The sequence below is a fragment of the Choloepus didactylus genome, chromosome 9, assembly GCF_015220235.1.
Source record: "Choloepus didactylus isolate mChoDid1 chromosome 9, mChoDid1.pri, whole genome shotgun sequence".
NCBI lineage: Eukaryota > Metazoa > Chordata > Mammalia > Pilosa > Megalonychidae > Choloepus > Choloepus didactylus.
In genome coordinates, this window is record NC_051315.1 from 128,925,477 (window position 1) to 128,939,372 (window position 13,896).

Here is a 13,896-nt window from a genome sequence, read left to right on the forward strand (position 1 = left end):
GAGGGACAAAGCTTTCTAAAGCCCCTGCGCGGCTCTCATCCTCCAGTGACAGCACACTGACCGCCGGCCCTGGCCGTTGTGGAAATTGCGTCTGAAATGGGTGATGGAAAAATGGGAACCCGTAGGAGAACTTGTTTGAAGTTTTGTTATGCTAAGTTTTAAAATCTTGGGAATCCCACTGGGGAAGAAAGTGTACTGATTTTAAGCTTTTGCTTGTATTTATTACTGCCTCCCCGCTGGCGCCTGCCGCCCCCCGCTGTCCTCGCCGTAGCCAGGTCCCTTTGTCCTGGGGGCTTGAGTCTGTTTGCTGGTCTTAATCCCCTATTGGTTTATGTTGGTTTAGATGTTGACACATCAAGGTATGATGCCACGTGTTTCAAAGAAATTATCTTCCAAAAGTTCATTTCAAACTTTGAAGTATCTTCCCACAGCAGGAACATTTAAAGGTGGTCAGAGTCCCAAGCTGGCTCATAATCCATTATATTGGTGAAATTCCGTACCGTTTGAGTAAATAAAAAATAGTAAGTCACAGTATTGGTAGCTAATTGGGACTCAACCTCAATTATGTAGCATAAAAAATGCTTTTTTAAGTTTTTCCTATCTCGTGGTTCTTGGTGGATAGCAGAATTATGAGGGAGGTGGAGGCTGGGAAGGTTCCGGAGGGGACTTCTGGGCAGCCCTGGTTCTCCGTAGTGTCTCTGTCCTATACTTAGAACTTCCCTTCACCCTCACTCCAGGTGAATTAGTGAAGTAACATTAGTCTTAACGCTTTCTTGAGCATAATTTGGATCATGTCAGTTTATTAATGGACAGCGAGAGTAAGGAGACTTCCATTTGCCTTATTCTAAGAGGACAAGAGTTGGAAGACTGGGGTAAGGGAGTGAGACAGTTAAAGAACATGTAGTTTAAGTTGAGATGACCCGAGCTGGGAGGACATGAACACCCAGGATGGGGAGAGAGAAGGTGAGATAGGGGCTGGGGCCCCTTGGAGCTCAGGGTGAGCCTCAGGTCCTCTTAGCCCAGGGAGGCTTGCACAGGAGGTGGAGGGCCTGCTGGGAACTGGAAGTTAAAACAAGAATAGTTGCTCATCAGTCATCTAAGCAAGACTGGATTAAACACACTTTCTAATAGTATATGATCTCAATGATAAGAAATGATTAGAATAAGCAAACTCATAGAGTCAGTATCTAGAATATAGTTTACCAGGGGCTGGGAAAGAGATAGGCAATGGGGAGTTAATGCTTCATTTGTTCAGAGTTTCTGTTTGGGGTGATGGAAAAATTTTGGTAACGGATGGTGGTGATAGTAACACAACATTGTAAACATAATTAACAGCACTGAATTAAATATATTTGAATGTGACCAAAAAGGGAAATTTTAGGTTGTATGTAGGTTACTAGAATAAAAATTTTTTAAAAACCCATAGACTATACAACACAAACAGTGAGCCTTAATGTAAACCATGGACTATACAACTATAATAGTATTCTCTCACCAGTTGTAACCAAGATACCCCATTAATGCAGGGAGTTAATAATGAGAAGGGCATATGGGAACTCTGTATTTTTTGCGTAATTTTTCTGTAAATCTACAACCTCATAATTTTTTTTAAAAGTGTGTTGGTTTCAATTTCTAAATGGTTTCAAGAATTCCTAATCAAATTTAATAAAAAATGAATTAAAGTAAATACACATGTTTCATCTATTAAATACTGTTGCTGAAGTTTCCAAATTGCAATTTCCATTTTAATAAATAAAAAATCTAAAATGAAAGAAACTGTAAAATAAAATGCTCTTATTTGCAAATAAAGTAAGCATACAGACAATGTATTATTTTTAGACAAAGAAATTTAGATTTCTTTCTTGAAAGCATTATGCCTGTAGGTATTCCATAAAAGCTTATCACTTAGTTACAGAAAATGTCTGATACAGCATATCATGATTGTTTGTGTTATATTTATTGGCTAACAGCACATCTTTTCTCATTCACCAGTATCACAAAGTTCTGTTCTACGTGCACATACACATGAAAGGAAGTTTGTTAGAAAAAAGGAAAATATATATATAGTATTTAAAAGGAAGGAGATATATATATACACACACTGTATTTATAGTGTATATATTTTTTGTTAGCAAAAAGGAAAAATATAATGTATATATAGTATTTAAAAGGGAGAAAGAAGAAATTATCAATCTAAAAATAAATGTAATTTCCTTTGTAAGACAGGAAAGATCAAAGTTTACAAAGTTTAAAAACTTACCTGTGTGCCTATTTTTTTCTTTAGTTTACATGAGATGTTACCCTTTGCCTTTCTCCTTGCAGGGTGTGCTGCTGAAGCGAAGCGGCAAATCACTGAACAAGGAGTGGAAGAAGAAGTACGTGACCCTGTGTGACAACGGCGTGCTGACCTACCATCCAAGCTTGCATGTGAGTACCCCGCACCCCCGGAGCAGCTAGGCAGCGCAGGGCCCCGGTGTGAGCTCCGGAGAGTCTCATCCACCGGCGGCCAGGCCCTCGTCTCCGTTTGAAGTTGAAGTGGTGTCTGGTCTCCTGCTCTATCATGAGATAAATACCACTGTCCCTCATGCTCCATAAGCCCATATGTCTTTTTCTCTTGTCCCCTCCCTCATAGTCAATCTCTGGGTCTCATTAACTCTACAGAGAATTTCAATAAAAGCCATAGACAAAGTAAAATTTTCGATGAAGATAAAAACACAGGAGCAAGTGGTAAAAGAGAAAGGAGGAAAGAGTACTTCTAGAGGGAAATCTAGAAAAAGAGTTGCAATTACATTTGAACCCAGGACTCATCTTTGAGCAGCCAAGAACAAAAGCAAGTTAAATGCAATTCAGGACCCAGTTTTTACTGTAAAATAAGAATACATGCCAGTTCATAAGGCCAGAGAAACTTTTCTCTACATTTAAGTAAAACTGGTGTTTGTGATTTATGTAACACAGCTTGAAAAACCAAATTAGCTTTATTCTTGGGATTGGGAAGAAGACATGTGAATACTCTACACACAGCTAATTATTTTAGAAGGCTCGATAAAAATCTGAAGACTGCTGTTAATTATAGTTCTATAACTGCACGTCCCATGCATCTTGCATGATGCTAATCTGTCTTGATTTAGAGAAATCTGTATAGTATAGTATTAGCCAGCAATTCAGTGATCTCGCTGTGTTGAGTTAGGCTTTTAATGTTGAAGAAACTTTTAAAATTTCAACAAATTACACAGGGGATACATGTCCACTTTCAAGAAACTAGAAACAAGCATATAGGATATTATAAGTAACTCTCGTCAACGCCCCTCTGTTTGCATCTCTGTTCATTCATCTGTTTCCCCAGGATAAATTCCTACAAGGGGGCTTCCTGATTGAAGAATAGCGCTGCTTTTATGGCTTTTGATATATGTTGCCAAATTATTTCCTGGAGAAGTTGTCCCAGTTTATCTTGGTAGCATATGAGAGGGTTTTTTCCCTGATTCCCACAAGCACTTTACTTAAAAAGTTTTCTGATAATAATACGTACTGTCCTTGTTGTTTAATTTGCCTGTCAGGGCGAACAGCCCCTTTTCCTCCCTTGACTGTGTCATTTTATGAGGCAGCTTTGACTTGTTTCTGGTCTTAGTGGGAATCTTCCCATGTTGTACCATGAAGTAGGCTGTTGGGGTATGTGTTGGTCCTCGGATTGAGGAAATCGCTGCTCCGCTAACTGCCAGGCTGTTTTTTTTTTGTTTTGTTTTGTTTTGTTTTTAATTCAGTTTTACTGAAATATATTCACAAACCATACAGTCATCCATGGTATACAATCAACTGTTCACAGTATGATCATATAGTTATGTGTTCATCACCACAATCTATTTCTGAACATTTTCCTTACATCAGAAAGAATCAGAATAAGAATAAAAAATAAAAGTGAAAAAAGAATACCCAAACCATCCCCCCATCCCACCCTATTTGTCATTTAGTTTTTACTCCCATTTTTCTACTGATTTTTTTTCAATTTTTTAACTTTGTTTATCAAAAAATTAAAAACAAACAGGCAAACAACAACCAAAAAAACCCCACAACATTTCAAACAAAGCAATGGATTAAGGAAAACAAATAACCTAAAATAACTACTTTGCTTCCAATATGTTCCTACCATACCCCAAGAAAATTAATAAACCATGTCCAAACAGAGGAGTAAGAAAAACAAATAATCTAAAATAACTACATTGCTTCCAACATGTTCCTTCCATACCCCAAGAAAATTAACAACCCCTAAGAAAACAAAGGAATAAGAGAAAAAAAAAACCTAAAATAACTCTATTGCTTCCAACTTGATCTTACTATATCCAAGAAAGTTTACAAACCATAATCATTCCTGAGCATTCCCATAACATTGAGATTACCCTCCATAGTTTGTCTGTTCTTATTAGATTATCATTCCCCCTCCACTAATTGGTATCTCTAGGTCCCCTACATTCTACAGTATAAAACATTGTACATTTTTCACAGAATTCACATTAGTGGTAACATACAATATCTCCCTTTTTGTGCCTGGCTTATTTTGCTCAGCATTATGTCTTTTTTTTTTTTTTTTAATCTTCATTTTATTGAGATATATTCGTATACCACGCAGTCATACAAAACAAATCGTACTTTCGATTGTTCACAGTACCATTACATAGTTGTACATTCATCACCCAAATCAATCCCTGACACCTTCATTAGCACACACACAAGAATAACAAGAATAATAATTAGAGTGAAAAAGAGCAATTGAAGTAAAAAAGAACACTGGATACCTTTGTCTGTTTGTTTCAGGCTGTTTTGAGAATAGTTTGAGTTCGGTTCACCAGGTGGCTTCGCAAGCAGAGAGAAGACCTGTCCCAGGAGGCCCACCTGTGACTGGGCCCCGGCCTTTCTAGCCCTGACCCTTCTGGGTCTCCCTGGTTCTGCAGCCCCTCCCCACCCAGCTCCTGTCCCAGATCCTCAAAGCTGGGCCGTCACCTCTTTCTCTCCCCAAAGCTGTTTTGTCAGCAATGGAGGCTGTCCTTCTGCTGACTAACATTGCTTCCTAAGACTCTGCAGAGAGGTCTCATTATTGGCCCAGTTGCTTTTTGTTACTTAGAGAATGCAATCCGAATATCCTTCTTGCTAGGACTCACCTGTAAAAGGTAAGCTCCGATGGGTGGTACATTTCAGGTCAACATACACTCACCTGCTGAGCCCAGACTCAGCCATAGGACCCTGGCTTCTTTTTGCGGCGGGGGTGGGGGGGGCATTTCTGTACAGAGGCTGGCGTCTGCTTCTCAGCCCAGCATCTTGCTAAGATCATCACAGTCAGTGCTTTCTCGGGATGTCCCTCAGCATTTGCCAGTTGCATCTTTCCTGCTCCCTTGTAAGTGTGCATGGGTATTATTTGAGTTCAGAAAAGGGGCACAGTGCATCTCTGTCATTTACCTGTATGCCACGGAGGAGCCAGGGCCATTCTCAGTGCAGTTCAGTTGGTGCAAGTCTCCTGAGAACAAACGTTCTTGATGAAGGTCCCTGGTTCCCTTAGAGAGGGGCTTAATCCAGCCGTGGATTTCAATTACTGGAGCATGGAGAAATGGCATGACCTTCAGTGTAATAACCTCTCATTCATTTTATTTTCACAATCAAGTTTTGGATAAAAGTTGGGAGGGACCTGAGTACCAGGTTCATTCTTGGCAGGTCCCTGGAGTGGATGTCCTCTATTCTAAGTTGTCAGGGAACTGCCAATCTCCAGGGGCTGAGTGAGTCCAGCTTTCTTCTGTCTAAGGGGAGAAGAGTCACTCAAGGGATACCATGGGTAGAATCCAGACTTTGCTTCCTTCAGGAAATTTGGGATCCTTCAAACATACAGATGCATTGCTAATTCAAGTCCCAAAGGTCCACACCATAGAGAATGGCCCCATTATTTTAGTCCAGAAAATTGTGAAAGGTGATAGAACCAAATGATCTCAGTTCAGCACCCACTACACTGTAATATCCATTTCCTCGGTGTATTTCCAAGATGTGTTGTGGCAGAAAGAGCCACCCATGTTGATGACATAAGTACTTAGATATTGGGGAATAGTTGCCAAAACTGGTGGCTTTGGGTTTCGAGTCATAACTGATGGCATTAGCCGGTTCCTAGCCACATATGGGTAGACCCTCCCGTAGCTCACCCTGGCAAAGCTGAGCTATCTGAAAACTGGAGCTGCTGCCTTTAAAAGGGCCTGTGTCCAGCTTCTCCAGACTTACTGCAAGTCATCAGAATGTGAGTGGGCCAAAATAGTTCCCTTTTTTGTGCTACAGGCAAATGCTACTGATAGGCAAGGCTATTCTCACCCAACTTTTCCCTCAGAGTTGGGTTGGGGCCCAGGTTCTGTAGGAAAATGTGGAGCAGGGGTCTGCAATGACCTCGGGTAAAGGGTGGTCCACAGCCCGTTACTCTTTACCGAGCAAGGGCAGGAACAGGGCAAAACCACCTGAGATGTATATATATTTTTTACATTTAACTTAGAGGACAGTTACAAAAATAAAATAATACAGGCCCCATAAAGAGAACTCCAGCATACACCTACCCCCCAGATACCCAGATCCACCAATTTTAACATTGTGTCACATTTGCTGTATAATTCTTTCTTTCTGTGTGTCTGTCCATCAGTCTGTCCATCTGTCCATCCATCATCCATCCATCCATTCCTCCCTCATCTGTGTATCTCTGTTTTCTAAACATCTGAGAGCAGGATGCACACATCATCGTCCTTGAACACATAAACACTTCTATGTCCATTTCCGAAGCTCAAGGGTATTCGCTTATGTAACCACTTTAAGTGCAGTTATCAAGTTCAAGAAATTTGACGTTGATACAAGGCTTACATTCTATATTCTAATTTGTTCATACATCTCAATTGTATCCTTTTGAGTCTTTTCTCCTCCTTTGTTAGTTCCATCCAGGATCACGTGTTGCATTCGCTTGTCATTGTCTCTTCACTCTTTCTCTTTTTTAATTGCAGGAATATATATACCACATAAACTTTTCCATCTCAACCACTTCCAAGCATACCATTCAGTAGGATTAATCACATTCAGTATATTGTGGTGTTCTCACCACCTTCCATCACTAAAACGTTCCCATCTCCCCAAACAGAAACCCTACACTCATTATGTATTAACTCCCCCTTTCTCCTGCCCCTGCCCCTGGCAACCTGTACTCTAATTTCTGTCTATGAATTTGCATATTTTGTAATATTTACATTGTAGTTACGATGGGGATTAAACTTACCTATAACAATCCTGTTTCCTTGGATACCAATTTACCTTCAATAATATACATAAACTCCATTCCTATACCTCTTCACCCCCCACTTTTATGTAGTTCTTGTCAAAAATTACGTGTTTATATGTTTTGAGTCCCAGACCACTGATATAGCAATACTCCTTATGCATTTGCCTTTTACATCCTGTAGGAAGTAAAAGGGGAATTAGAGACCATAAAGACAGCAGTACTGGTGTTTATATTTATCCATGTCACTACCTTCACTGGAGATCCGTATTTGTTCATGCAGCTTCAATCTATTGTCTATTGTCCTTTCCTTTCAACCTGCAGAACTCTCTTTAGCATCTCTTATAGGGCCAGTTTACTGGTGACAAAGTCCCTCAGCAGTTGTTTTTCTGAGAATGTCTTAATCTCTCCCTCATTTTTGAAAGGTAATTTTGCTGGATATAGAATTCTTTCTTGGCAGTTTTTTGTTTTTAGCCCTTATCATTCCACTGCCTTCTTGCTTTCATGGTTTCTGATGAGAAATTGGCACTTAATCATATTGAGACTCCCTGGTGTGTGACATGTTGTTTCTCTTGTGCAGCTTTCAGAAGTCTCTCTATATCTTTGGCATTCGATAGTTTGATGATATGCCACGGCATGGGTCTCTTTGGGTTTCTCCTGTTTGGAGTTCATTGAGCGTGTTGGACGTGTATATCCGTGTCTTTGGTTATATTTGGGAAGTAGCCATTGTCTCTTTCAATATTCTCTCTGTCCCTTTCTCTCTCTCTCTTTGCCCTCTGGGACTCCAGAATGCATATATTGGTACACTGGATGGTGTCCCACAGGTTCCTCGGGCACCTCATTCTTTCCTTCTTTTGCTCCTCAGACTGGGTGATTTCAGTTGTCTTATCTTCACATTCTCTGATTCTTTCTTCTGCCAGCTCCAGTCGGCTATCAAACACCTCGGAGGGAATTTTTTGTGTGTTTTTTGGTATGTTCCAAATGTAGTCTTTCTCATTGGTGGTTTCTAATGCTTTAATCTTCTCCTTTGCCTGGGCCGTTGCTTCCCTTTTTTTGTTTGTTTTATGTGTTTCAAAATCATTTGTTGAAACCTAGACATTTTTGATATTTTAATGTGTTGCCACTGGAATTTAGTCTCTGAGGTGTCTCTTCCTTACACTGTATCCAGTAGTGTCATGGCAGAGCTTTCCATGACTGCCAGGAACTAATTTAAAAAAAAAAAAAAAAGAAGAAGAAGGAAAACAGAAAAACAAACACCTTTCCCAGAACTTGCCCGTGAGGGGTGGGGAGAGGGGCCAGCCAGAGTGCCACAGAACCCCACTGCTTTTTTTTTTTTTTTAAATACAACCTTATTGAGATGTACTCACACACCATATAATCCATCCAAAGTATTCAATAAGCTGCTCACAGTATCATCGTGTAGTTGTGCATTCATCGCCACGATCAATTTTCAAACATTTTCATTACTCCAGAATAAAGGGAAAAAATATTTTAAAAAAGAAAACCCAAACCATCCCATACCCGTTGTCCCCCCTGATTACCCCTAACCTCCCCACCACCAGCACCATTCCCACCACTTTTAAGTAGCCTTTTTCTTGATTCCAGACTCACCCTGTCACTGCAGTCCTTTAACTGTTTTCTGGAGCTTCTTGAAAGGTGTTTCTGCCTGTTCTTGTTGCTCAAAGCCTCTGTCAAGGGTCATAACCCTGAAGCATCTCTCACCATCTTGATTGGGTGGGTCCAGTGCATTTCATGCAATATCTTTAATGGAACTTTCTATAAACAAAGACGTAAACGTTTATCAATAGTGGGATACCTGTGCCAGCTCCTGGTGTGAATACCTCTGGCTTATGTTGCTTTTGAAATTCATATACCAGAAAGAAGAGCAGCATACTTCTTTTGGGGTAGGATGTCTTGTAGTTCCCTCATGGGGTGGAGGCCAGGGGTTGGAAAGCACTAGGCTTGAGGAGATGTCAACCAGGAAGGCTCAGATTCCCAGCGGGGACCCTGCAGCAGCAGCAGCGCCGTGGCAACCAGCGGTTGCTCATCGCTGTCTCACTTTCTTGGTGCCAGCACAGACGTCTGCCTCCTGTCTACCTGTGCACGGCTCACGGTCCCCGTCGGGCTGGACCCCGACTCCATCACTGTCCACCTTCCACTTGGTTATCATTACCCTTCATTAGGAGTCCTTCCCTGAAAGTCAGAGGGATCTCAGAATTACTTGTCTGTTCTTCCAGATCAGACCCTAGAGGTGGAACTACTGGATGCTCGGGGGGTGTTGGCCAGGGTCTGGTCATTGCCTGTGTTGGGGAACATGGCCTGTAAGGCAGCTCTCCTCCCCAGGGCTGTTCTCCGTGCTCCTGCCTGAGTTAATGAGATTAAAGCCCCAGATGAAGCTGTGCTCCCTGGGCAGACAGGCCAGCAGGGGCCCAGCGTTCGCTGCCTGCAGGACAGAGCTGCCCGATCGAGCCCCTTCCTGCACCACCAGCCTTATTGTGTTGCCCTCCTTGGCCCCTGAATTCCTCAGCAGTATCTGCTTTCTAATGCATTTGCTTGGAAAAGATGCCTCACCAGTAGTGGGTTGTTGTTTTAATTCTTTTCCTGCCCTGTGGAAGCAGAAGGTGGCCATTTCCTAAACTTTATAAAAACTTGTTTAAAGTATTTTTACATGTCTTTGCCAGATGACCTCCACAAAAGATTTCTCAGATGAGGTCAGTTATAGGCCTCAGGAAAACAGATGTGGTTTCTAATAGCACAAGTGTCCGTGGAAGTATTTATGTGCAAGATCGTCATTTGGACTTGAACCACAAGTTCAATCCCACACGTTTCCCACTTGTCGGCTGCCGTGGGAGCTACTGAGCGTCGGTCTCCCTAGACTGCCCGCCTCACCCAGGGCCCCGCCGAAGATCAGCAAGGGACTGTGGCTGGAGAGTGGCCCCCGGGGTGTCACTTCCCGTCAGGCCCAGTCACTTCCTCTCCCTTTCCTCTGTCCTCCCGCTTTCCCCTGGTCTCATCTTCTTCCTGAGATTTGTATGCGGCTACTTTTGTGCCACTGTCCTTAGTACAAGTGTCTTTCTGGGGTTTTTTGTGTGTGTGTGTTTTTTTTGTTTGTTTGTTTGTTTGTTTGTTTTTTGCCCTGAGCCCCAAACTCAATTCCTGAGGTTGTTTTGGAGGCACCAGTCCTTGTGCCCCTCGGGCAGGCAGCTCAGCTGCCTTCTGCCCTTGCCTTAGCCCGGGCCTCTGGCTTTCCCGGGACCACGGAGACTGGGTGAGTGGGAGCCTTCGTGCCCCAGGTGGATTCCCTGTTGTGGAGAAGTGAGCCATCCCTGGAAACCCTGAACAGTTTCTTAGGAGAGAAGCTCTTTTTGTAAGCAGTGGAATGGCACTGCCTGTGAGTGACTGGGTCATAAGATACCTGATGGTTTCCCTGGATTCCACAGAAAAAAGTGGGGACAAAGGAGAGCCCCTGCTGGACAGGGAGAGTTCCCTAGAAGTTTATATTAGCGATTCCTCCTGCCCCCAGGTCTTCTCTCCCTGGGCTCTGTGCAGTCTTCACCCACTGCCATCCCTCCCAACCCGCTTCAGCTCTTCCACAAAGGAAAGGAGCCCCTCACGGCGGCTGCTTCCACTGTGAATAAAGGGGGGGGGGGTGCCTGCAGCCCTAGGTGGAATTGCTCCTTTTCCCCACTGAGATGCCCCTGAGCAGCAGTGGTCCCCAAACTGTGTGCCCAGCGGAGGCAAGGGGTGGGGGGCTGGTAGCTCAGCACTTTAGGGGTACAGAGAGCACAGTGGCCAGAAAGGGGGGTGGGGAAGATACCACAGCCACACCATCGTTCCTGCTAGGGTATGTCCAGCAGCTGGTTTAGGGGGACATGGGTGGCGCAGCCTTTCCGGAAGTTGGAGCCCGTCTGCAGAGCTTCCGGGTCATACACTGCAGGCCGCTCCGGCCTCATTCTCTTCCAAGGCATACATCTTAAGGTGGACATTGAGAAACTGGCTGGAAGGTTTCTGTTCTAGAAACCTGGAGAAAGAATTAATTCACTGGGTGGGAGGTTGAATGATATTATCTTCTAATGTCATTGGGATTCTTAAAAGTGTGCGGTGCTGAAATTGTCATCAGAAACTTGAACAAACGGAGGCAACACAGAACTAGCTGGACTTCCAAGGAGAAACCATCCCTGAGGTTGAAACTGCCGAGTAGCATTGGTTAGGTGGCAAGTCTAAGACTGGGACCTGGAGAGCCTGGTTCATCGGATTCACCTTTCCTTCCTAAGACGCTGTTATTAAATAAAATACCTAATCCAGTTTAGATAAACAATGGAAAGCCCAACTAAAACAATGAAGTTGCTTTGGGATTGTGGATGCCCCAGGAAGGGTGACCAGTGTCCTGGTTTGCCCAGGACCAAGGGCGTTCCCTGAGTGCAGGACTTTCAGGGCTAAAACTAGGAGCATTCCAAGCGACCCGGGACAGGTTGGTCACCTGGCACCAGACTGACTAGCTTCTCTCCGTTATCTTTACTTGGCGTTTTGCAAACACAGCCCAGACCATTTGAATGAGATTGAAATAGTAAAAGCACTTGTGTTGGCTTCTGCTGCTGCCCAGTGGTCCCACATTTTTGTTTCTCTGAGCAATTGTACGTCTGCAAGGTCTGTAAAAAACCCTGCTTGCATAACTGTGTGGAGGGAGCTCTGTGTTACTATCTCATCAGATTGGAGTAAGGACGCTTGCCCTAAGAACCTTAGATTCCTTTTCTCTGTGGATTTAAATTGAGCCTTAGGGGCCACCTTGATAGAAAAATTGAGGGGAGAATGAGAAAGAACTTTGACCTCGGGGCGTCACAGTTCAGTGTGACCACCTATCCATCTTACATGTCGAGAGAGCAGCCAGAGCCCCCGAAACTCCTGCTGACAAAGCTGTGTGCAGCCAGATTTCTAAGTGGACCCATAAGAATTAGCTCAGGGCCGCGTGGTCGAGCCAAGGACTCCAGGGTGCCCTCCCTGGGAAGGCTCTCCTTGTGTCCAGGCCCCAGCCCCCTTCAAGGCTTCTTTGGAAGGTCGTTTGGCAGTGGGCACCAACCTCCCCTTCCATCCTCATGTGCCTGAGTTGCTCACGCTTTTTATAATCTGCCTCTTATATTTGTTTCCCATTCTGTGTATTGCCCAAGTTGAAGGCTACTGCGGCTCTGTCATTTCTCCCTGACATACAGAGCTGGGACTTTCCATCCTAAAGGATGTTGATTGCGAGACAGATCCATTTCTAATCAAGGGGCTTATACCCTCCTGCTGCACACAAAGCCTTTCGTTCTGTGCATCGTCAAGGGTTGCTTTTCCCCCCAAGTAAATAGAGTCAAACTTGAACTTCTCAGCTGTCATCAGAATGCAGATTCCAGGAATTGCCATTTTCAAAATCAGACACAAAATCCACTTCTTGACTGATGAACAATAACAAGATCTGAGATGATTCCAAAGTAGGTATTCCTTTCTAAAGAAATACTTCAAGGAAAAAAGGAAGAAAGCTGTTTTATGAGAACTCTCGACTCAACCTGCTACTGGTAATTGTCATTTTAAATACACAGAAGGCTCACATGAAATAAGGATATTTTATCTGAGGATTCAGTAACAATCTGTGAACAGTCCCCTCCGCTGGCTCCACACATCTGCTGTAAAGTAGACCTCAAGTTTCTTGCGGTTGTGAACATTCAGCTGCACTTAGAAAACACTTCATTGGTTTCCCCAGAACACTGCAGAAGTCGACACCAGTTCCAATCTAGACGGTTAAATTGACAATCGCAAACCCCCGATTCCAGACGTAGAACCTTTGGGTCGTTGACCGACTGATGATCTCGAGCACATGGGAGTCCCTGGCTAACTCCCAGTGTCCCGCACTGCGTGTCGTAGGGCACTGCTGCGTAAGCATAGCTCATTTTCAGATTAAGGATATCTGTGACATGGCCCTTCAAGAGTGATTTCTCCTGCACTAAGCTTACCTACAGCTCGTTAGAAACCTGCCCACTCTCCTTTCTTTTTATGTAGGACAAGTCTTCAAGGAAACAGTAACCAATTTGATTACCCAGACAGGGGAGTCGCATTTTTACAGAGGGTAGAAATAAATAATTTTGAATCCTAATAAGTGAAAAAATGCTGTCTAGAACACATCTTAATTGTTGGAAGAAGACAATTTAATATGTAGGCCTGGGGCTCAGTTGTTGTTTTCCAGTTCCTCTCTCTGCTACTGATGTCATCTTACGTTGACTTCCTTGTGTGAAATTATTTTTTGCCTAAACTGGAATGCTCACCAGCCTGCTGTATTGCCAGCAGCCCCTCCAAACTTTCCAGCTGCCTGAATGCTGCAGCTAAGCTCTCTTGCTGCTCACATCTCTGTTTGCCAATGCTTTGATTTCTTTCCAGGTGGTCAGCTGAGACAGAGGTTTACAGAGTCCTGTCTCTTGTCCTTATTGGGTGTGACCTGACCTCATGGTACTCTCCCTGTGGCGGGAGCATGTATGAGCATCCTTGCCGATTGCTCTTGGTGTTTAGCAGTGGGATGGCTTCCACTAGCTGGAGCTTGAGTGACAGCCAGGTTCAAACCTGATTGACCCTGGACAAAGTTCTTGCACCCC

General features: G+C 43.5%; 1 protein-coding gene across 1 annotated transcript in view; it reads left to right on the top strand.

The window, feature by feature from the left end:
- The window catches only part of AGAP1 (ArfGAP with GTPase domain, ankyrin repeat and PH domain 1), a 434,418-nt gene that overhangs the window by 212,241 nt on the left and 208,281 nt on the right, over positions 1 to 13,896 (top strand). The window contains 1 exon segment of the mRNA XM_037850014.1: positions 2,323 to 2,427. Coding sequence (XP_037705942.1) covers positions 2,323 to 2,427 — 105 coding nt within the window.